The sequence below is a fragment of the Pelecanus crispus genome, chromosome 6 (genome assembly GCF_030463565.1).
Source record: "Pelecanus crispus isolate bPelCri1 chromosome 6, bPelCri1.pri, whole genome shotgun sequence".
Taxonomy (NCBI): Eukaryota; Metazoa; Chordata; class Aves; order Pelecaniformes; family Pelecanidae; genus Pelecanus; species Pelecanus crispus.
In genome coordinates, this window is record NC_134648.1 from 42594982 (window position 1) to 42617626 (window position 22645).

The 22645-nt window shown below is 37.8% G+C and overlaps 1 protein-coding gene across 2 annotated transcripts in view; it reads right to left on the bottom strand.

The window, feature by feature from the left end:
- Positions 1 to 2016: 2016 nt before the first annotated feature.
- Positions 2017 to 22645, bottom strand: part of PRKD1 (protein kinase D1) — a 141630-nt gene continuing 121001 nt past the window's right edge. For both annotated transcript variants that reach the window (XM_075711836.1, XM_075711837.1), the window contains 8 exons: positions 22089 to 22141; positions 20646 to 20718; positions 19559 to 19665; positions 18969 to 19130; positions 17505 to 17603; positions 16086 to 16353; positions 5110 to 5195; positions 2017 to 2922 (listed from right to left, as the gene is read on the bottom strand). In XM_075711836.1, coding sequence (XP_075567951.1) covers positions 2704 to 2922; positions 5110 to 5195; positions 16086 to 16353; positions 17505 to 17603; positions 18969 to 19130; positions 19559 to 19665; positions 20646 to 20718; positions 22089 to 22141 — 1067 coding nt within the window. In that variant the 3' untranslated portion in view covers positions 2017 to 2703. The remainder of the gene's footprint in view (positions 2923 to 5109; positions 5196 to 16085; positions 16354 to 17504; positions 17604 to 18968; positions 19131 to 19558; positions 19666 to 20645; positions 20719 to 22088; positions 22142 to 22645) is intronic.

The window sequence follows — 22645 nt, forward strand, 5'->3', positions numbered from 1 at the left end:
CTAGTCAGAAAGTTTGTCAGTAGTAATTTATTTATACTTTTGTCTCTGCTCCGTTGGCAAACAGTTCATCAAAAGTGCTCCATGAGATTAAATATGTTTATCAACATAGCTCTGTGCTTAGCAAACTCTTGTGCATGCTAAGCATTGTTATGGCAAAAATCAGCAGATGATGGGGCTTAGTGTAAGTACTCAATGCCCTTCCTTCATTAAAAGTTGCACTGTTTTCAGTTTTGCCACCCAGCTTCTTAGAGATGCAGTTGCAAGCTGCAAAGTAGTTTGCTTTCTTTCATAATCTGACTGGTGTCCATTCTTGAGAACAATGTGCCAGTATGGTATTTCATATTTTTGAGAATTTAACTCTGTTGTTGAAAATTACCTTTGCTCAAGGGTTGGTACACCAATTCGAAATAAAACCAAGCCACTAATAAAATCCTGACTCACCTAAATTGATCAATATGAAAGCAGAGCACTAAATTTGTTACTGGTTAATAGAGGAATGAGACCACAAAATTAAGGCACTTCTGTGATGTCATGGCTTCTTATGAGCAGTCATGATATCAGCATCTGAATAAAGTCTATATGATTCTGATAATTCTCCTCAATCTCCTTTTAGAAAAGTTAGTTAATTTGGCTTGACTCCTGGAGTTGTTAAAGAATAGAATACAATTTTTATGTATCCATGAGTCCACTGCTGCACCTTCAAGTGGATGTGCTTTTAAAGACACACACATGTATACACTGTTACCAACAGAAATCTGATAATCAGCCTGAGTCTATTTTTATGTTTATTTTACAGCTAATTTAAAATTAAGAATGAGGCTGAATGAAAAAGAAACAATGGCCAATGATTAGACAAATTTAGCCTTGTAGGAAAGTCCTGACTGAAAATACAGACATTACAGCATGGCAGAAAAGTCAACACATTTCAACTCTGGTTCAGAACATGGTACAAGGCCAGTGTTATCAGAGAGCTTCCTTCAGGGTCCAGCTGAAGTGGAAAAGGATTTCTTTTTTGGCAGTAGGAGTGGAGGAAAAGAGGCAGGGAGGAGGAAGAAGAGCTTTATAAGTAATTTTTCACAATACTTCTTAATTTTCTATAAAATATATTTTTTTCTGTTTGGATAAAGGTGCCTTTTCTTAATTTCTTCTACAGTACATACTATCTGTCCAGTAGAGGTGCAAAATAAGGAAAATTCTGCTGGCTTTGGTCATGTTATGTATCTGGCATAAACTTCCACTGGACAAAGCTCTTCTTTGACAAAAGAATGGATTTATCTGACGAAAAGCTCATGATTGTAACGTAAAGCCAAGATTTGATCAGTAGAGGTTTATTGTATGTGGCTCTTATCATTGCACACTTCTGCCTCTCACCCCATGTATCTCTTCTTTTTTAACCTCTCTCTTCAGTACCTGTATATTAACTGTTTTTTTCAGAGATAGCCTGTGGCATAGAATAATTTTCAGCTTGTCACTGAGTTACTCTGGCATGTGTTTTACAGTGCAACCTGAACCTCTCTCACAGAGAAGCTAAATGGGTTAGTGTTGGAACGCTACGTAATTGTTAGAAGTGAAAATGAATATCTTTAAAGTTTTCAGGGACAGGAGGGTGGGAGGTATCCGTATTACCTTGTCAGTTCAATGGAACTCAGTGGAAAAGCAGAAGCAGCACACTTCTCTAAAAACAAAATTCCCATTAATTTCACTGGTACACAATCAGTGTACTCAACTTCCCCACTCCCCTAGTATGTTTCAAAACTGAACTTAGGACATAAAATCAGTCCAAGTAGGCTCTTACAAAGCATGTTTTATAGGTATGCAGGTTAGCTGGCAGCATTTTCCTACCTACCTCCACATGGGCTTCTTAACAAGGAACTAATTTACTCCACCTACTTCTGTTGCCATTCCAGGGACATTTTAAACAGCAAGATTAATCAAATGAACCTATTTTAACAAGACTTTTATTGAAAACATACACAAAGTCAACAAGTTATTTAGCTTCTGAATGTACATATTAGAGAATATTCATATTAGAGAAGAATATTTTAAGAAAAGGGCAAATACAACCAACATACGCTGCAGTTTACATTACTAAGGCATTTAGGCTTAAGAGCAAGTTACAGTGTGCGTGTGTCTGTGTGTATCTATATACACAAACACACAAACACATACACACAGGTTATGTGATTTGAAACTGTACAGTGCTATGCAATTTGTTATTTTTTGCTTTTTCTATTTTTTTGACACTAAATAAAGCTTTTATCCAAATGGTAGAAGTTGTTCACAGAACAGCAGTTATAATCTACTCTTCAAGAGTTTGCTTACAATTACAATACTAACGATGCACAAAAAACCCCCCAGATCTTCATGGGAAAGTTCTCTCTTACCAAAATGAGGCTCAAGTAAGAAAAACACTAGTTTGCAAAGGCACCGTGGAGACAGGTTTTAATACATTAAATACAACATGAATCACTCACAATAACAAGTTTAGTGTTTCTGGGAACTTTTGTAAATACAACACAGTTGGTCACACAAAAATGTTCTGTTGATTTGTCTTGGCAACTCAGATACATCAACAGTGTAACAGCGTAACAGCTTTGTTCCCATCTGACAGAAAATAATGGCAGTTCTGCAAGGCAAACGTTAAACCTGACCGTATGTATTTATTAATTCCACAGTGTTTTGACAGATTATAGGGGATGCAACTTAAAGGATGCTGACACGCTCACTGAGGGCTTTCATTTCTGTTTCTTCTAGCTTGGTGTTTTCATTATGGTTAGCACTTGGACTGATAAGGTGTGCTGGATACTGCAATCCATGTTCTCCTGAATACTGTTCCCATCGGGAGTCATCACTTTCATGGGTGATGTAACGTTCCCCCATTTTACATTCAAGTTCCCTTAAATCTAACCAGGTTTGATAGTCCTGAAATAAAATAACAGTATTAGTTTTGACATTCCTAAAATAAATTACATTCCCTTCTATTACCAATAATATGCAAAGTGGTGATAACATAGGGTCATGCATCCCTGTTGCTCCAGAACGGAAAAATCTTATAATTAACAAATACAAAATCTGCCTATAGGTTTCATTTCTAGAGGATTATTTGAATAAATTAATTTTATTAAACTCTGTCATAAGTATAGTATGGACATGTTAAAGGTTCTTTTGCAGAGCATAACGATTTCCGTGACATCTAAATGAGGCATGGGTGGTAAAACAATTCCTCACACTAGTCACAAGATTAATAAGGAAGAAGAAACATATTTAAATCATACATGTAAGTCCTAGTGATCCATATCAACTAATCAAGACAGTTGCTCCATCTCAGTATAATGGTGCAGGATACGAATTCAGCTTGCTAGAAAAAAATCAGCTTTTCCAAACTTAGGCAATTACTGGTGTGCTCAAAAACATGTATCATCTAAACGTCAAGGTACTTTGGAACTCCATGTTGATAGTCAACAGTAAGGCTGGAAACTGTTTTGGTTCTCACGCTGTTTAGACCATCATGCTCTGCAGCATCTGGTCTGCCTAAAGTATATCCCAAGTTTAATAATTTCTTTTCTTATTGCCACCCAAAGCATACATGAAACTGCATAATAAAGCTAATCCTAGCCCTACGCAAACTAACCTCTGCTCACAATCCTGTATCCAGTTTTCTTTTTTCTCCTTCACCTTGTCTCAACCTAAGACACAAACCTGGTCACCTAGCCAAAGCACCAGAAAGCCCACACACTGCAAACGCATAAAAGCCTTTATCCTTTGCATCTCACATCCTTTGGCCCACTTCTTACACAGGCATCCTCTCAGAAATCACCTCTAAGTCTCACTGCCCCGTACCACTGTTATCTTGCCTTAGGTCACAAGGTTGGGCTCTTCTGGAAAGAAGACTCATCTCATCCATGGCGCTACAGCTGCTGCTGGACTGCCTCACCTTAGTTCACCTCCACTCACTATTGCACAAGTGATAAAAGTGGACGTAGAGAGGTGAAGGACTCTAACCCACCATGTGAGACAGCCAGCATCCTTGCTGCAGGCCTTAGCCCAGATCACCTCTCTGGTCCCCAAAGGCTCAGACAAATGCATTCTGCAGTGGTTGCCAGGGAGAAGAGCAGTCTTGGAGGAAAAGACTGGAGAGTGACAGGATATCTGGGAAGAAGAAAGCAAGCCCAGGAGAATTGTCCCTGGGGAACATGGGGTGCGGGGTAGGAGGTTACAGCCCTTTTCCTCCTATACCAGCATGTCACCCTCTACTATGAGAAACAGTTGCAAATACAAGGTACTGGAGTAGAAGCCAGTTCTCAGTCTAGATAAAGATTCCTTTGGGATTGTGAATTACACATCTAATCTGTACCATGCCTGTGACATGATTATTTTCCTACATGCAAATGTGGGTGCCTTGGGAGATCCCACGAGCTGATGTTGCAGCCTGGCCTTGGCCTGTCCCCATCCCCGTCCCCATGGAGGTGCCCAATGCCCTGGCCTGGGATTTTCCCCAGCCTGCCCTGCTCCCTGGCTGGGGGCGATGGGACGGGCCTTGGCTGCTCACTGCACCAATTCTGGTTTACGTCTTGTGATTTGGCTGCTGCCAGGATAAAAAATTAACATTTGAGGAGCAGAAGACAGTGGCTGCTAGCATCTCAAAAATTTGTAACGTTTCAGTTTTCAGCCAAAGATTTCAGTTGAAGGTAGCTAATGTATTTTACCAGAAAGCACACAACTTCACTAGTTCTGATGACTGTGAAGCAGCAGCCCATTGATTAGTTTTAGTAAGGTGAATCAGGGTAGACTCCAGGCAATGAAAAAATGTAAGTCAAATGATTATAAATGGCTTTTTAAATATGTATCAGGTTCTCAGTGGACAAATGAGATAAAAGTATTTTTATAGTGTATTTTGAAAACATGAGAGAGTTCAGTATTGGAATCTAATACTTCAAAAATAAATTAGAATATATATGTAAATTGGTAAAGGAGTATTGAAGTTCTCAGGATCTGAAAAAATCTTCAGTTTTGTAGATTTGCTTAGATTCTATTGTGCTTAAAGATGAAAACTTTTTATATACTTAGAGCCTAAATACATAGGAAAAAACATGGAATTTGTAGCAATACCTGTAACCAGGGGTGGCTTAACGTTTTGTCCACACTGTAGCGCTTTCTCATTTTCACTTGCAACAAATTATTTATGAGATCAATAGCTGGAAAGAAATAATATTGGAAAACATCAGTTTAAATACACTTGTTTCAACTAGGACATACAAACAGAGAGACAGACATGGGAGTTGTAAAAAGAGGACAGTTATCCCTCCTTACTCCAGCTTTTTACAAACTGCAGTCAATGTTGATGTCCCTGAAGGTACCCATGCAACTCTTCCTAATGGGATTACATCTGTTTTGCTAAACAGTCGCCTGCTAACTAGTATACTGTCTACCTCTGTGTGTTCATTTGCAGGCATGCAGCAAAGTCTGAAGGCAATTCTCACACAGTTCCTGCTCAAGTGAAAAAAATCTCATATAAGTGAAGACTACAGTATTCCTCAGGTACCACAGTAAACACATATATATGTGTATATATTTCTCTGAGACTCTCAGTATCACTTTTAGATGACTGACAGCAGCACCTTCCCAAGCACTGTGTGGAAGAATCAGGTTTTCTAAGTCAGTAAGTCTTGTAATACCACTCTTTTGAACTGAGCATTGCTTCTACCTGCTAGTCAGCAGTGTGGTGTTTCATAAAGGCAAGAGGGCTTCTTTACAAATTTCTTAATTTCTGTGTTTTTGAAGAAGCTGATGATTCACTAAAGTTATAGGTATGTGTGCTGTGGTGCCCGAAGGGAAGAAACCCATGAGTCAATGACCAGTGCATGGAACTGTACTGAGTGACCCATTTGGAAAAATCTCTGGGATGAGACTGCCGAGCTTTGAATGCATCTAATAAAGCCGTTAAAAAACAAACTAACAAAGAGACAAAAAAAGGAGGGTATCATGAAAGGTTAAATTCTGTTCGAGGTGGTGCTAGATGTTCGGCATGTGTTCTGGAGGAAGCTTATTGTTATAGAATAACATAAAGAATTAGAGTATCACTGCCACTTTCCCATTTCATCACAGTATTCCTTGGCTTGTGCAAATTGTGCTGGTTTACATCTTTGTTTCTTTGTTTACATCTTAGTGACATGGAAAGATGATCTTGAAAGTAACACAGAAACATGGCATCACCGAAGGGAACGGAGTCTGAAACATGTCAGATGGATGTTGTTTCCAGCTAGATATTGAAGGAGCTGAATAATTGTCTTGTCTGTTTTAAGAGCAGGAGATGCGACAGAATTCTTTAAACTGGTACCTCTCTGAGGTTATATTTTTTGCGGCAATATGGACAAGCTTTTCTTTTTTAACAGAGGTCTCCTCTCTCTAGGCTCAATTTGCCAACTAGACTTTTCTGTGCGTTTCTGTCATGCAGCAGAGCACAATGTCCAGGAAAATGGGAATGTATATGGCAGCCTATCTGGATGTATGCCATAAGTCTGACAGAGAAAACTATTCTTAACAATAACAGACTATCACTGAAGTATCCCTGACTTCCTGGTGCGCAGTATTACCTTGGAAATCAAAGCAATTGTGGGAATGAAATAAAACAAATCTCAGGACTTCTGACAAACAAAGCATTGCCAGAGGTTGTTAGCCATGCTTTTCCTGGAGCAGATGGTCCTAATTTTACTTTTTCTGTTGTGGACAAACAGATTTTCAGCTACCATCGCTTTTAGTGTACAGTACAGTTCATGCCAAATTCCTTAACTCATATTTATTTTGTTCCCTCTCAAAATGTCTGTGAAGTGGATGTGGGATCACAAAGCCAGTGGATAGTCAGTAGGGCCACTACTGATAGACGGCAGCACTCTGAAAACTCAGTTTTCCAAAACAGTGGGGTTAATCTTTTTCCTCTTTATTGGTAAGAGAAGTTCTCCAGCTCCAAGCTATGAGGAAGAGACAGGAAAGTCAGTCATATGCCATGGTCCAGTTACAGAGCAACTTCTGATATAACCTGGGAAAAAGTAGCAGCCATCTGATGCTTGGAAGAGGAGAATGTATTTCTTACCCACTGCAGTAAACCTGGGTATGAGCAAACATGCACCATAGCCTTAAATTCAGCAGAATTACAGTAAGACTTCAGTCTGTCTTTTGATAAATAGGCCAGCACTGAATGTGAATTTAATAGGGTTCCTATTTATTTATTATCTTCAGTGGCATTCAGGTGTATATGATCTTCAGAGATAATTCTTCATCATTCACTATGAATCTGAGTTTGGCAAATAGGTCAAGAACTTGATGAAAGAGTTGATTGCCCATGGAACTGATCTCAGTCAGCCAACTGTTGAGATATACGAGCATATTTCCCCAGATGTGCCTCTATAACTGCCAAGTACCTACTGTATATTCTTTCTGCCATGGAGTATTGATAATGTCTTTATTATGCATCTTTTGTCCAACCCTCTGGAAGCAGGCATGACCATGAGCCTTACAAGTAATGAAATTACACATAGTTATTCAGCTTCCCCCAGGTTACAACAGGATGAAAAACCCTTTGCCCCTTCACCTGCATCAGGACTTCTGATACTCAGAACTTAAGCTTGAGAAGTGGCTTTTCTTGGATTGCATGATTTCCTGGTAAAAAAGAGCAAATCCTTTTTGCTGTTGAAACTCATGTTTGATGTCATTCTTCACCTAATGGAATTCTATCGGATAGTTTGGCCCTAAATTCTCGTAATAGTCACATTTGCATTTGTGCTTATTTATTGCTAAGAGGCAAGTGATATTCAAAACTTTCCTGGTGAAAAGAACCCTAGATAAAGAACTAAAAACGAACAACAAAAACTTGTTATAGAGACAGCAATATTCCAGTTGTGAAACAAGCAGGCTATCTGTGTAAAGTGTTCTCAAGGACAAATGACTGCTCAATACTGACAATCCTAATCATCCTGCGAAGTGCCTTTTCACCTTCATCTTTGTGTAACTTTTCTTGTGATTGTTTCTAGACCAATGCCTTTCTGATCTGTCCAACAACCCATTGACAATTTCCCCCAAGAACACAAAGGAAAATGTTATTTCATGTAGTATGTCATTGTCCTGAAGTTTTCCCTTCACTTGCCTCTTAGCAATAAGTAAGCACAAATGCAAACGTGACTATTATGAGAACTTAGGGCCAAACTATCTGATACGATTCCGTTAGGTGATGACATCAAACATGAGTTTCAACAGCAAAAAGAATTTGCTCTTTTTTACCAGGAAATCATGCAATCCAAGAAAAGCCACTTCTCAAGCTTAAGTTCTCAGTATCAGAAGTCAAGATGCAGGTGATACATACTGGCAACAAAAGGACAGTGCTGTGTAAAGGAAAGCAGAAGCTAGGGAGTTCAGTACAGACAGGCTGAGTGCTGGAACTGAAGGATTAAAGGATTTCCTTAGGTATCTGGAATAGTCTGCTAATGAGAAAATTCTGAATTTAACTGGTGTTAAATAAATTGTAGAGGTTCAGACACTGATAGGTTCTGTGGGACTGTTCAAAGGAAATGAGGAAAGGTCCTGGTTATTCTCTCTCTTTCAGTTTACAAAAACCCATCCTGTCCTGACAGCCACTATCTAACATAATTTGGTCTGGCTACAGTTGATATAAGATGTATGAACAGTATGATTCATGTTGACTCAATTTCAGAATTTAAAAAAAAAACCCAAACATAATTAATAATTTGATGATTATTTTTTGAGTTGTACTGCTTAAAAACACTGAAGATAAAAATTTGGAAGCTTTTAACATTTAGTTTAGACATGCAACTCAAGTGTGATTCATGGGACCAAAGTCGGGCACCAAATGTTAGGAAATTATATTTTCTGTCTAGGAAGATAAAGCAGTTTTGAGGAAATGGAAGCAACTACACTATTTTAAATTAAGTTTTATGAATTTTCACTAGAGACGTATTATTTTTTTTTTAAATCAGGTTTTAAAGTAATCCTTGCCAGACATTTTAGGAGCTTTATAAAATTTGATAATGTTCCTCTTTAAAATCAGTAATTCAATAAAAGCAGAGAGTTAAGAAAGGCCACCTATGGTCTGCACATCTTCTACAGGAATCCCACCGGTTATCACCAAGGAAGCAACCTGTGTGCAAGCTCTGAGAGGATTATGGTACTGCTTTTCCTAACACTTTTATGGGCTCCTGTTTACCTCCCATGATTTAAGGATAGCATAAGTAGCCAGCTGAGGGCTTATCAAGTTGCAGGAGCTGGAGACTTCACTAAAGGAGATAAACTAGCTGACTGCTCCAGCAGCATGACTACTGGTCATTTAGATAGGTCATCATTCAGCAGAATCCCCAATGGGAAGATTCAAACACAGCTTTAAAAAGCTGTATGTCCCCTTGATTTTGGGACAGATTGCTCTGTAGTTGCATTTTACTGGAAAGAACCTCCAGAGTCAGAAAGTCCATGTTTCTAAACTGCTTATGGCAGTTTATTAGTATGGCAAATAATTGTATTAAAGACACAGTAACAATTTTCACCCAAAGTATCAAATTAACACATGATAATGACAGTTTTCATAGGAATGACTGCTGTAACTCAATTACGATGTAACCCACATGTTAACACAGACCATTACGAAATATCTGAAAACGTTCTTATGAACCTACCATTCATTTAGTCCTACCATACAGACTTTAGCTTTTCACATAAGTTACAAAAAAGAAATCACCTTAAGAATACCAAGAAGAGCAGTGCCAAATTAACAATAAATTTATACGTGGTCCAGAATTTTTAAAGTATATCCATAATATTAGCTACTCTTACAGCCATCGCTTATAAAAATTTAAGCTGCTGCCATTAATGTAAAACTTAGGACTTCCTAAGCCCTGGATTCTTCTGAATACAGCTTTGTTGATTAGTGGTATAATTTTTTCATACACATAAACCCCTTCCCTATTGATGGTCAATACAGCTTTGTTGACAAATGCTGCAGTATACATGCAGTTATTTTGGCAAAAAATAATCTTCAGCTGGCAGAGCTTATTATTTTCAGGGACATGGATTCAAGAAACCCTTGGCAATTATAAGTTGCACCTCTACAAGAGAGGTTTTCTAATACTAATCTGTCCTTGCAAACGTGTAAGTAGAGCCAAGACATTAGTTTAAACAGCTAGTTAAAAATTTACTGAGGTAGAGAACATCTTTAAGCTGTAACATGCATTTGACCTCCTCGTACTTAATGCTTATTCATGTGACTTTCTCATTAATGTGTGAAATAGAGTTTCTATTCACATTATGCTGAAACAAGTCTGTATAAATACTGGCTTAAAGGCAGCTGTGGTATTTATTTTTGACTCAAAAGCAGTGTAACAGGGACACCATGATCAAATTTAATGCATGGAAGAAATTGCAGTTTCTTCCCAAATTATTTAATAATATGAAGTAATGTGAAGCACCTAATCAACAGTGTGCACATCCCATAGCTCATCAGGCTAGTAGTAATAGCTGTATTGGTAGCTGATGAAAAAAAATTTATGAATACAATGATTTACAAAAATTCCACACAGAACAAAACACACCATGAATAATCCAAAGCTTCACATAGCACATTTTAGGACCATGCAGTCCAGAAGAACAGCCACCACAGTGAAGACACACTAGGTAAAATACACTTAACAAGCAGAGGGTCAAAATCTTTCAGGGAGTAACCTGTAGCTAAGTCATAGAATCATAGGATCATTTAGGTTGGAAAAGACCTTTAAGATCATCAAGTCCAACCATTAACCTAACACTACCAAGTCCACCACTGAACCGTATCCCTAAGTGCCACATGTACACCTCTTTTAAATACCTCCAGGGATGGTGACTCCACCACCTCTCTGGGCAGCCTGTTCCAATGCTTGACTACCCTTTCCGTGAAGACATTTTTCCTAATATCCAATCTAAACCTCCCCTGGCGCAGCTTGAGCCCATTTCCTCTCGTCCTATTGCTAACTACTTGGGAGAAGAGCCCAACACCCACCTCACTACAACCTCCTTTCAGGTAGTTGTAGAGAGCGATAAGGTCTCCCCTCAGCCTCCTCTTCTCCAGCCTAAACAACCCCAGTTCCCTCAGCCGCTCCTCATAAGGCCTGTGCTCCAGACCCTTCACCAGCTTCATTGCCCTTCTCTGGACATGCTCCAGCACCTCAATGTCTGTCTTGTATTGAGGGGCCCAAAACTGGACACAGTATTCCAGGTGCGGCCTCAGCAGTGCCGAGTACAGGGGGACAATCACTTCCCTACTCCTGCTACCCACACTAGTCCTGATACAAGCTAAAATAAATCTTTTGAGATTATGCAAATTTGGTGGACTGGAAGTTCAAAGTTGGAAACAAACAGTAACGCTGTTGAAAATAGCTCCATGTTTGACAGATATGAAATTTAAAGCTATAAAATAGGAGAGAATTCTGCAAGTAGGTTCCTCTGTATTAATATCTAGCAAAATTCCACAATGAAGTCTGAATTAAGGTCAAATTGTCATACAGCAATTCGGTGAATTTGGAAATGTAAGCTGGCTTGACAGTCATTGAAGACAGAACAGAAATAGCAGACTGGGCAATGGAATGTTGAATGTCTGTGACAAAACCTGGTTTTATACAAGATACACAAAGTTTACCACAAAAAGTACCTCTCTGCACTAATGTCTTACAATTCTATTTAGACATACAAACACAAACTAAATTTCTGGGGAGTATTCTTTCAAAAGAGAGAAGCTATTGGAAAAAGGTGGGAAAACGCAGCTGCTTAGTGGGGGAGAAATCAGAATTCCCTATGGAGGAAATATATACACACACATAGACAGTATCTCTGAAAAACCTTTAAGGCAGTTGGGTTTGGTGAAGTTAGAGAAGGGATTTTGTACACGAGGGCTAAGCTTTGGGAAAAGATGCTCGCAGGAATGTTCTGAATAGATAATCAGATGGGAAAAAATACATTTCTGAGAGCTACAAAAATTAAAAGGCCTTAGCTTTTATAGGTTAAGTTTTAATGGGGGAAGAGGACAGACAAAGCATTACACGAAAAAGCTAGAATTGCTGAGCAGGAAGAGTTGATGAGATTAATCCAGATGTTATGACATCAGACAGACACATTACTGAGAGAAAAGAGTCATAGTCAATGACTAGACCACATTCCTGAGTGGCAGAGAAGACAGAACTGTTGATAGTGACTGAAAGACATTAGACACTCAAAAATATTATCCTCAAATAGATTCTGCCTTCTTTCTTGGCTTGTGATTGTAGATTTTTATTTTAAAAATTGCTAGAAAAATGCTACAGAAGAAGTAATTCTCAAGAAAATAAACTAACACAGACCACACTTTACATTCATGACAAACTCTTCCTCCAAAATACAATTTCTTCTCAGATGTTTTTGCTCTGAACGTGCCAGACTTTAAGTGTATTTTTTATATAATCATGCAGTTTAAACTGTTATGGGTCCTGTGTTTCTACAAATCTATCACCTCATTATTAGTGCAGTTTAGAATTTTAAAAGCCAGCTGAATTTTACCTTAAGACCACTAACTGAATAAGGAGCACAGAGTGGGAACATTGAGGCTACTTTACCACTGCTGTCACCTTTCCAGACGCAATGTTTAGGTATGACCTCTCTCTTGTTTTTTTCCCTTTTAAAGTTTTGCTACCCTCTGCATTCCAGCTCCCAAATTAACATGCTGTTGCTTGGCAATATCAGAAGAAGCATCTACTGAGCACTAAAACCAAAGTGGTGATAAACACAGCATCATTCACTCTAATTTGTGCACTAAATGCAAAGAAATATGTGATTTTGCTAAAAAGTAAAATATCTGAGCTTTTAATTCCTCTCTGATTACAATAAAAATGGAAGTAAACATGGCGATAACTAAGTTTAGCTATTCAAACTTTTTACATGAGTAATGGTCTGAAAAGAGTGCTGAAATAACTACAGTTGCAAGAAGTTTTACATCCAATTTGGCGCTATGAGCCAGAGTAACAGTCATAAGCAAGAAACGAAATGTTTGAGTGCTGTTCTGCTTTCCTCAGTGTCGATTTTTGCAGTAGGCATGCAAAAATTTCTAACACTGCTTTCATTAGCAATTCTGCGACAAATTATATGCCCTTTATTAAAATATTTTTTTCACAGACACTGGCAATACCCTTGGTTGATGATCAGTTCCCTTAATCTAAACTGAAAATTGCATAACAAGGTAAAAACCCCACAGCTTTTGAAACATTTATGGTTCCACTAAAAGTACATACACAGAACTTCAAGCAAATAAGTTGCTGAGGTTTAAGAAGCAGCTAGGTTAGTTGTATCAGCTGCATGTTTGTGATCCTAACTTGGTACAGTTGTGAAGTACCCCTTCCCCCCATCTATTGTTTTAGGGTGTCTGTCTTATCTGCCATCTCTTGCTTTGGGCATCAAGCAGCATTGTTGATATAGACAGCAATAGGTTTGAATAAACATTTCTTTCTTTTTCTTTTTTTAGCTCAAATTCCTTCGACGACTACTCACTGTTCTACAACAGTGTTTCTAGCATTATCATATTATGAACATTCATAGCAACCAGCACTGACATATTTCAGCAGTGTAAAAAAGAAGAAACAGTCATGCATATTGCATTTTATATGGTAGGAGAACCTGAACATTTTTATTGGCATGCAGAAGTCAGAGTTAATATTAATTCGTTTAAGATGGTAGCCAAGCTCTTCTAAGTTCACTGAATTCTCAGTTTCTGCCTACTGTTACTGAGGCATGTAATATAGTCTCTGGATGAAGTTATCGCTTCTAAAATCTAGCTATAATGTATACAGTAATACTTGGACAGAGATCTAGACTCCAGCTCCCTGTGTTAAAACATAATGGATCTGTTCAGACTTTTTTCAGGTTTTCATTTAGCACAAAAGAGTGGCTCATCAGCTAGGAATTCAAAATATATAATAAAATCACAATGTATAAGCAGATTTTAACTTAGTAATTTGTTAAAGTGTGTTCTTTCCCGCCCTTCTGCATGCTTGCAGCCTGATATCCATTAACTCTTAATGAAGGCTGTGATTCTATGAAAGGAGAGAGAACACCCCAGTAGGTGAGTTTTCTGTAGGTGCTCTACTGAATCTTCACCTCTGAATGTAGAAATTGATCTTCCGTCTACCATAGTAGAAACCTGTGGGAGACTATTTCTTGCAGCCTCTTCTGTGTTGATTGCTGTTTGCTTATCTCTAGCGCCAGAAAAAGCATTGCTGCCAACACATTCTGTCAGCTTACATATCAGAAGCGTGTGAAGGTTCAGGAGGACTTCAGTGTGTAATTGTGGAGAGTTATAGCTTCTTCCCCCCCAAAAACTATCTCATCAAACTTCATCTGCCACCGAGATAAAACAACAGACAATGCTCTCAAAGCGTTTTTCAGCTGGGAATCTCACATGGCTACAACACAGATTATAGTAAGCAGTAGGCACACTTCTCTAAGCTACCATTAACATGTAAGTTAAACATGTCACCTGAAACTCAGAAAAACTGTACTATAAATAATGGAAATTGTAAATTCTAATACTTTAATTCAATTTGGTACATATTACAATTCAGAAAAAAGATAAGAATCTGATATTTATAATGTTTCCTTTGCTTTAAGACTGTCGTGGTTTAACTTCAGCCAGCAACTAAGCACCACGCAGCTGCTCGCTCACTCCTCCTGCCCCAGTTGGGATGGGGGAGAGAATCAGAAGTGTAGGAGTGAGAAACACTCCTGGGTTGAGATAAGAACAGTTTAATAACTGAAGTAAAATAGTAATGATAATAACAACAACAATACAATAATGATAATAATAACAATATACAAAGCAAGCGATGCACACTGCAACTGCTCACCACCCACCTACTGACACCCAGACAGTTCCCGAGCAGTGATCGCTGCCCCCCGGCCAACCTCCCCCAGTTTATATACTGAGCATGATGTCATATGGTATGGAATAGCCCTTTGGTCAGTTTGGATCAACTATTCTGGCTGTGCCCCCTCCCAGTTTCTTGTGCACCTGGCAGAGCAAGGGAAGCTGCAAAGTCCTTGACTAGCATAAGCAGTACTTAGCAACATCAGTGTTATCAACATTCTTCTCCTACTAAATACAAACCACAGCACTATGCCTGCTACTAGGAAGAAAATTAGCTCTATCCCAGCTGAAACCAGGACAAAGACTTATGAAGCAACCTTGTAAAAAGTTAAGGACATAAAGACAATGATTAAAATAAACTAAACTAAAACTAAAATAAAACAAAACCCACAGCAAATCCAGTTGCCTGAAAATGTTTATGTACAAATGTCGGTGAAACTAGCACTGATATTTTTGTTAAATGCCCTACTTAGTTGTGTTTAGACACATCTTTAATAGAATTCATTTACCTTCCTTAAAGATCTTCATAGTGAGTTATTCACAGTGTTCTTTTACTATCAAAAGTCTTTGATGCCATTGACCAGAACTCTAGTTTCAAAAGTCTCATTGGCTATCTCCAAGCCTTCCCCCCCACTGCAGAAAGCCTCTTCTGTGACACTTTCTCACGTTGTTCTTGAAACCTCATCTGCTTGGAATTGTTCAGTTTATTTTTTATGTTCTCCACAGAAAGACTATCAGGGTACAGCACCCTACTGAATGGAAACTAAATTACTGGCGCAAGTAGAATGAGAAAAAGACTGCAGAGGCACTAGAGCTCAAAGAAGAGGTACAGAAGTAAATATAAGCGACACCAGTTCCAGCAACTGAGGTTCCCCACAAGATTCTACAGCAACTCAATCTGTAGGTGGCTATGTGCTTCCTTCAACACATCCTGGAGAGATCCCACACTAGAGGATTATGCCATATGCAGTCTATACATGCTCCGCAGGAAGTGTCTAAAGCAGCTGATAGCACAAAACAGAGACTTTACATTATTGCACATTATGGTACCTCGAAATTTCAAATCTTTTTTTTCAGTGGTATGTACAGGGGGAAAAAAAGTATAAAAGCAGAATACAACTATCCTTTTTTAGCATTTTATATAAAAAGAGCCACAAGCAGATATTACCTTCATGAGAAATTTCTTTCCATGGATTAGGTGGATACATGAAAGCAGCGTTCTGGATTTGGTCATGTATATCTTCATCTTCATTGAATGGAAAGGTACCACTGAGACTTACATAAATGATGACACCCACAGACCACATATCCAGAGATCTGTTATAGCCTTTGTTTCTCAGCACTTCTGGAGCAAGGTAGGCTGGCGTTCCTACAACTGAACGCCTAAATGATTTTTCTCCAATGATTCGGGCAAAGCCAAAATCGCAAAGTTTTACCTGTTTAAAGAAACATGCTACAGTAAGACAGACATTTTTATTATCAAACACATAGTTGAGGAACTTTTATCATGGTTTAGTTGCAAGATGCATCTCTACTGTTCCTTCAAGGATACTTTTTTTTAAACTCCTCTTTGAGAGGAATACCCTTTTTCCACCGAGACATTAGACCAGATTACCACTCCATTGCATGTCCTCTATTCCTACACTCCATGAATAAACCACGTTAAAAGCAGTAACACAGGACAGCTTAGAATCAAAGAAATACAGTTTTGGATGGGCCTAACAGCTCACGCTCCTGCTCAAAGTAGTAATATAAAATAATACTTCTTCATTCATAACATAAAAACATGGCAAACAGAAAAATTGTTTTACCTACAGCTTTTTCCTAAATCAAGCAAGTTGACAAAATTTAGTTCTTGAACTTCCACTTTTATTTTATTGTGGACCTAGTTACACTCTGCCTCTCTGCAAACTCCCTTGTCTGATTTCTTCAGAGGGACAGAATTAGCTGCTTAAAAATTTTCTCTTAATGCCTCAGTATAAATCCATCCTTTCTAATTATTGGTATTGGTATTATTTACAAATTAGCAGTAGTGGTCCTTTTGAATATGGGCAGTTGGAGGAGATTACAGATGAACTCTGCAGATCAAAGGTAACAGGAGCTGATACAAACACCTTTTCATAAGAAACACAATGAGCCAGAAAGTATGTATGTTCTGTAATCCACCTGGCATTTAAATTCATAAAATTAAAGAAGCAGCTCTTGTTCCTCATGAGCTCTACCCTAACTTTCAGAAAAATAACTGTCTTTCCAGTGACTGCTTGCAAATTGTCACTTATCTGGACCAAATCAATCAGGTAAGTAATTTGTGCTGCAATGGTGAGTGAATTAGAAACAATTGCACAAGTAGTTATGTCACACTTGAAAATCTAGTTGAATATTTTAGGCAAATGACAAAAAGCAAGGATTTACAAACATGTCTTCTTTGGAAACCTTTTTGAATAAGTGATCAGTCTAAAAGTCTGTGTAGTTCCTGGAGGAGATACAGACAGGTCACTAATCACTTTTTTGTATGTTCATAAAATAATCATTGCTAACACTTATTAATTTCAACAATTTATCTTAAGAAAGGGCATTTTCTACTTGCCTGTGGGAAAGGATCAGCTGATGCCAGTAACACATTTTCTGGTTTGAGGTCACAATGAACAATATTTTTGAAATGAAGATGTCTTAAAGCAACAAGGATCTGTGAAGAAACAAATCAGAAAGAAATTCATTTTTAAATGTCGTACTGGGTTTTTTATTTGTTTCATATTGTTCAGACAATATCAACGGTCAGAGAAGCAAGGGCTGGTGTACAGAGAAACAATCCAACAAGAATGTACCTGTTACAAGAATGTCTACAATGGAAAAAAAAGAAAAAGCAAAATGTCAGCTATTATTTGCTGTGCTTCAAATTTCCTTGATGTTTCACTGTATGGAATGTGATTTTTCCTTCTCCAAAGACTTTATATTCTAAACTTTTTTTTAAAAACTGGGTTCTAAGGACTTGTTTACATTTTTTTGTGTGAAATCTTTGGATGCAGAAATATTTGCAAAATGACCTTCCAGATCTGAATTTGTTCAAAAATTGTCACAGAAATATTGTGATCCAATTTAAGCATTTTCTGGAGGACAGAAAGCATATGGAGTCTTGCATGCATTTTTATTCCATTACACAAACAAGAACATGGCAAGAGTGTAACAGATATCCATCCTATTCCTGTGGCTTTAACTCCATTCCTTGTGTCTGGTCAGGGTCTGGTAGAATTTCCCACTCTATTAGAGAAGGGAATAGTGAGGAGGCTGAACGAACCTGGGAAAGGCAAGAAACCGAATTCTGAAGCTAGTGGCAGTTTTGCTCATGAAAGCCTGAAAACTAGGGAACCTGCTACGTTCTACCCCAAACAATAAAATTCCACTGTAACACTGTTGTTCCTGCTCCTTTCCTTTTCCTGACTGCTGAAACACAGGCTGCTCTGACTCTGAGGTGGCTCACTTCTCAATTGCGTATCTAAATTTAAACCAGTATTATGGGCAGCCAAAGCAGCAATATGATAATATGACAACAGGAAGAACAAACAAACAAAAAAAACCCCCAATGCAGATAACATTGTTAATGGAAGTCATACAGGAAACCAGATTCATTTGATAAGAGGTAGCGCTTAGATCCAATCTCAGCACAGAAAAGATGCACAAAAGTGCATAGCACAAACTGCAATGGTTAGGCGTGAGGAAGTCCAAGAGGCTCCAATTTCTTTATGTATATCTTCAAAGGTTTGCTGTTAGTGCTTTGCATCCCTTTCTTGTGCTTAATTCTTCAAGTGTTTGAGAAACTGTAGCTTGACGGCCCTTCCATCCAGCAGCCAGAGCTGCACAGGTATCTAGTTCTAGGTCCTCTTAATGGTTTACTACCTATCAAATAATGTACACAAAGCTGTCTTACCATCCCTGATATTACAATTCAGGCTTTCATAAATCAAAGCAGTAAATTATGCCAAAAGCAAAACATAAGAAACAGTGATAGTAATTGACCTCAAACCTCCTTCTAGGTATATAATTAATTTCTTACCTGAGTGATTAAAAACTTTGTTATTCTCTCTGGCAATCTGCCCTTTTCACTTGATAAGATCATCTCCAACATGTCTCCATGGAGTTTTTCCATAACAACAAATACTCTTTCCGGTGTCTCAAACATACACTCCAGATTTACAACGCCAGGATGATGAAGATTCTATTAAAGATAAATAGAGCACTAGATTTCTCAACATGATCAGTAGGTTTTACCATTACATAGCCAGTCTTCAGACCCCCCTAAACCAGACAGCATTTCAGTATTTCATAATTTAAACTGTCTGCCTAACTTGTCGGCAACAGGCATGAAATTTGTAGGGACAGTACAGGCAAATGGATGAACTTCAAATTAGTTTAACAAACACATTTTCCTTATTGTGCCTGGTGCTTAAAACTGCAGAAATTGTAATTCCTTATGTGACATTGCCAATACATTTGGTCTTGGCTGTTTATGCAGATTAAGCAGCAAAAATACTAGTATTTTTTAAAAAATACTAGTGATTATCAATTAAAATAGTTATCATATTATCTGTTATTTATAGAAATGTATAAATGGAGTTAATACAGTAAAAAAGAATAGAAAAATACCTGTAAAATTGCAACTTCATTACGAAGTTGACTTTCCTGTTTAGTTGGAAACCTTAGTTTGTCAATTATTTTAATGGCAACATCTCTTCCTGTTTTGCGATGTTTTCCTGCATTAATAAAAGAAAAGGCCTCTATCAATTAACATGATTAATTCTGAGAAATGTTCCACTTTCACTGGATTGTACAAATGACCACAACCAAGTAATTCTCAGAGCAGGTTTGCAGCAAATTAAGTCATTAAACATCTTCTGTCATTTCCCTTCTTTATACCCTTTGACAAGAGAATTTTTCTCATTATCATCTGACGAAGCTGTTTAAACACGCAAGAAATATACCCATATGAGAAAGTCAGCTCTGCATTTCAAGAATATAGAGGCAAAGTTAACTTTCTGCTATACAGACGTATATATACGCTTTTTCATACACTTAAGCCGCATTCTCTGCAATTGGTAGGTTGTAGGCTTAGTCCTTCGATAGTAGTTCCAGACTAGCAAGTAATGAAATAGGTGAATGCTTTTAGGCATGTGAGTGCATGTCCCAGGTTTATCAGAGACCCACAGAGACTCTTTACTGATAAAATTTGTTGTTAGTTCTCACTTCACGCTGTCTCAAACAACAGCTGTACTTACACACACCCCAAAAAAATGCTGAAAAAAAGGAGGAAATAGAGAGGAAAAATGGATAAGAAAATGAAAAAAGAAACAATTCAAACAAACTACTGAAAAATGAAGGAAAAAAGCTCACAAAAGCATACCAGGAAAAACAGTAGGAAGAAGAAATTATAATTTTTTTTTTCTTCTTCCACTATAGTTCTCAAAAAGAAGTTTTCTGTACTGCAGGGTTTTCTTTACTAGAGCTTATGGAAAGCATAAAGATATTAATATACAGTGACCCATTACTGGGTAGAAAACTTCAAATTACAAAAAGACTTTGTCAACAAAAGCAGTTTCATTGTTTAATGCATACTGCTTATATAAAACAATGGGCAGCTAATTTCTGTAACAAAACATTTCAGAGTCCCAAATACTTTCACCATTCAAGAAATTTTCTGTCTTAAGCATAACTTCACAGCACACCAAAGCCTTACCTCCATAAACAATTCCAAATTGTCCTGATCCCAACACCTCATCTGGGAAGATTTGGTATACAGTGCTAATATCCTGTTTACATAAACATAACAAATATTAAGCCCTGAGATATGGAAACAAAATTTGTATTTCATTTGCTTTTTCTAATGGGAAGTAGTATACATTTACTATAGTACATTTCAAAATATATTATCTGCCAGAAACATTCATGTGAGTTTTCTTAAAAGCCACATTAACTGCAATTGCTGTAAAAGCTGCTGCATCTCCATAGGTTTCAGCCACTGCCATCTTCCAGGCAAGCAGCCCCCAGAGCACAACGTTACACTTTACCTTACGCATGGAAATAAAGAGGGTTAGCAACGTTTTACCCCAAAGTCCCAGGATCCCCAACCTAGGAATTACTGCTGGTTTTTATGAAAAGGGAAAAACTACAAATTTGAAATCTTCTTGAGAAAGTTCCTATGTCAGCTCACGTCAGCCATGGAAATGCAAGTGGTTTCTTAGTTTATAGAAAGCTTTGTGAGTATCAGCAGTTCTGGGCTTTGGCTCTTTGTGTTTGTCCTCTGAGATGGGTAAAATATTCCATCTGTGCCACAGAGGGAGTCTCATGTCTCACTACTTTTTAGGGCCTAAACACAGGCTAAAGCACAAGCTGTTAGAAGATTCATTTGGGAGTCTCAAACAAACCTCAAATCTTGGAGCTCAGTTTCATTTTCCTGTTATTTAAGCAGCAGCACGTACAAAAAAGAGAAAAAGAACACCCAGGAGCTGATAGCAAAGACTGTCTCGCTTTTTCTTAGGAAACAAATGGACACATCCTTCCCTAGCAGGTAATCTGTTTCTGGCAAATACCAGAGATGCCCCAAAGCTGTACGTGGCTGCAGGCAGTCCAGTTTATTTCCTCTGCCCATGAAACAGAAACCCAGCAGTGTGACTGTTTACCTTGACTGCAGGTCCTGTGTCTAACAGTCCTAGCATAAAAGAAACCCAGAATCCTTTATGTATGTGTAACACATGCAACTCTTCCTTCGGATAGACCTTCATCTTCGTACAACAGAGAATATCTGATCTCTCAGTGATAACAGGAAATGGTATATTTATCAAGGCTTGTGATTAGCTTTATGAAGTTCAGCTGACAAATTCCATGAACTAATAACTTCTACAGCTCACTTGTCCTTTTGGTAATTAACATCCTGCAAGGATCCATAGTTAAATTCTGTGTTAAGTGAAATTACCCATATGTAATTCTTGCACCTCAAGTAAAGGTGCCATGAAGATGATTTTTCTCAGAAGTTAGCAAAGCTAATTGTTTGTTAATTTCTACAAAGTAAGCGAAATATGGGAGATGGGAACTCCTCTAACATTCCTCTTTGCAAAACAGATCAATGACTTTGCAAGCTTAATCATAGCATGTCTAGCACCAGCATCCAGAGAACACTCACCACATTCTCTTGAACTTGGCAGTTTGACACAGAAATACTGATGGATATATCCCCTGGGGAAGAAAGTAAAATATACTTTAGATTGCTGTGCTTTTAGTTCAGACATGTAGTAATAGGAAATGACATTTACATTACATCAATAACTACTGACAGCTCTAGAAATTGGACCAATTAGGTCAGCTTGTTCATCTACCAGCCAATAGAAAATTACACCAGCCCACAAATATGTGGCTTGAACAACAGTTTTGCAGTGTATGGAAAAGAACAGAATTATACATTTCATTATTAATTTTTTAATAGTGGAATCTCATAATTCCCCTTTATAAGCTTACTATTGCTTTTTTCCATTCTATTTTGGGGCTTTAGACTTCATGCAAGTAATATAACTGCAACTAGGGTAAACTGTTTTTATTTAGTGGATTTAATAATAATTTTTATTTATAATGTCACCTACAATGTATTTGATGCTATTCAGATGAAGGCCAATACACATTCAAATTGGTCTGCATACTGTTAACACACATTTCAACTGGCTTAAGAGACATTATTAAAACACA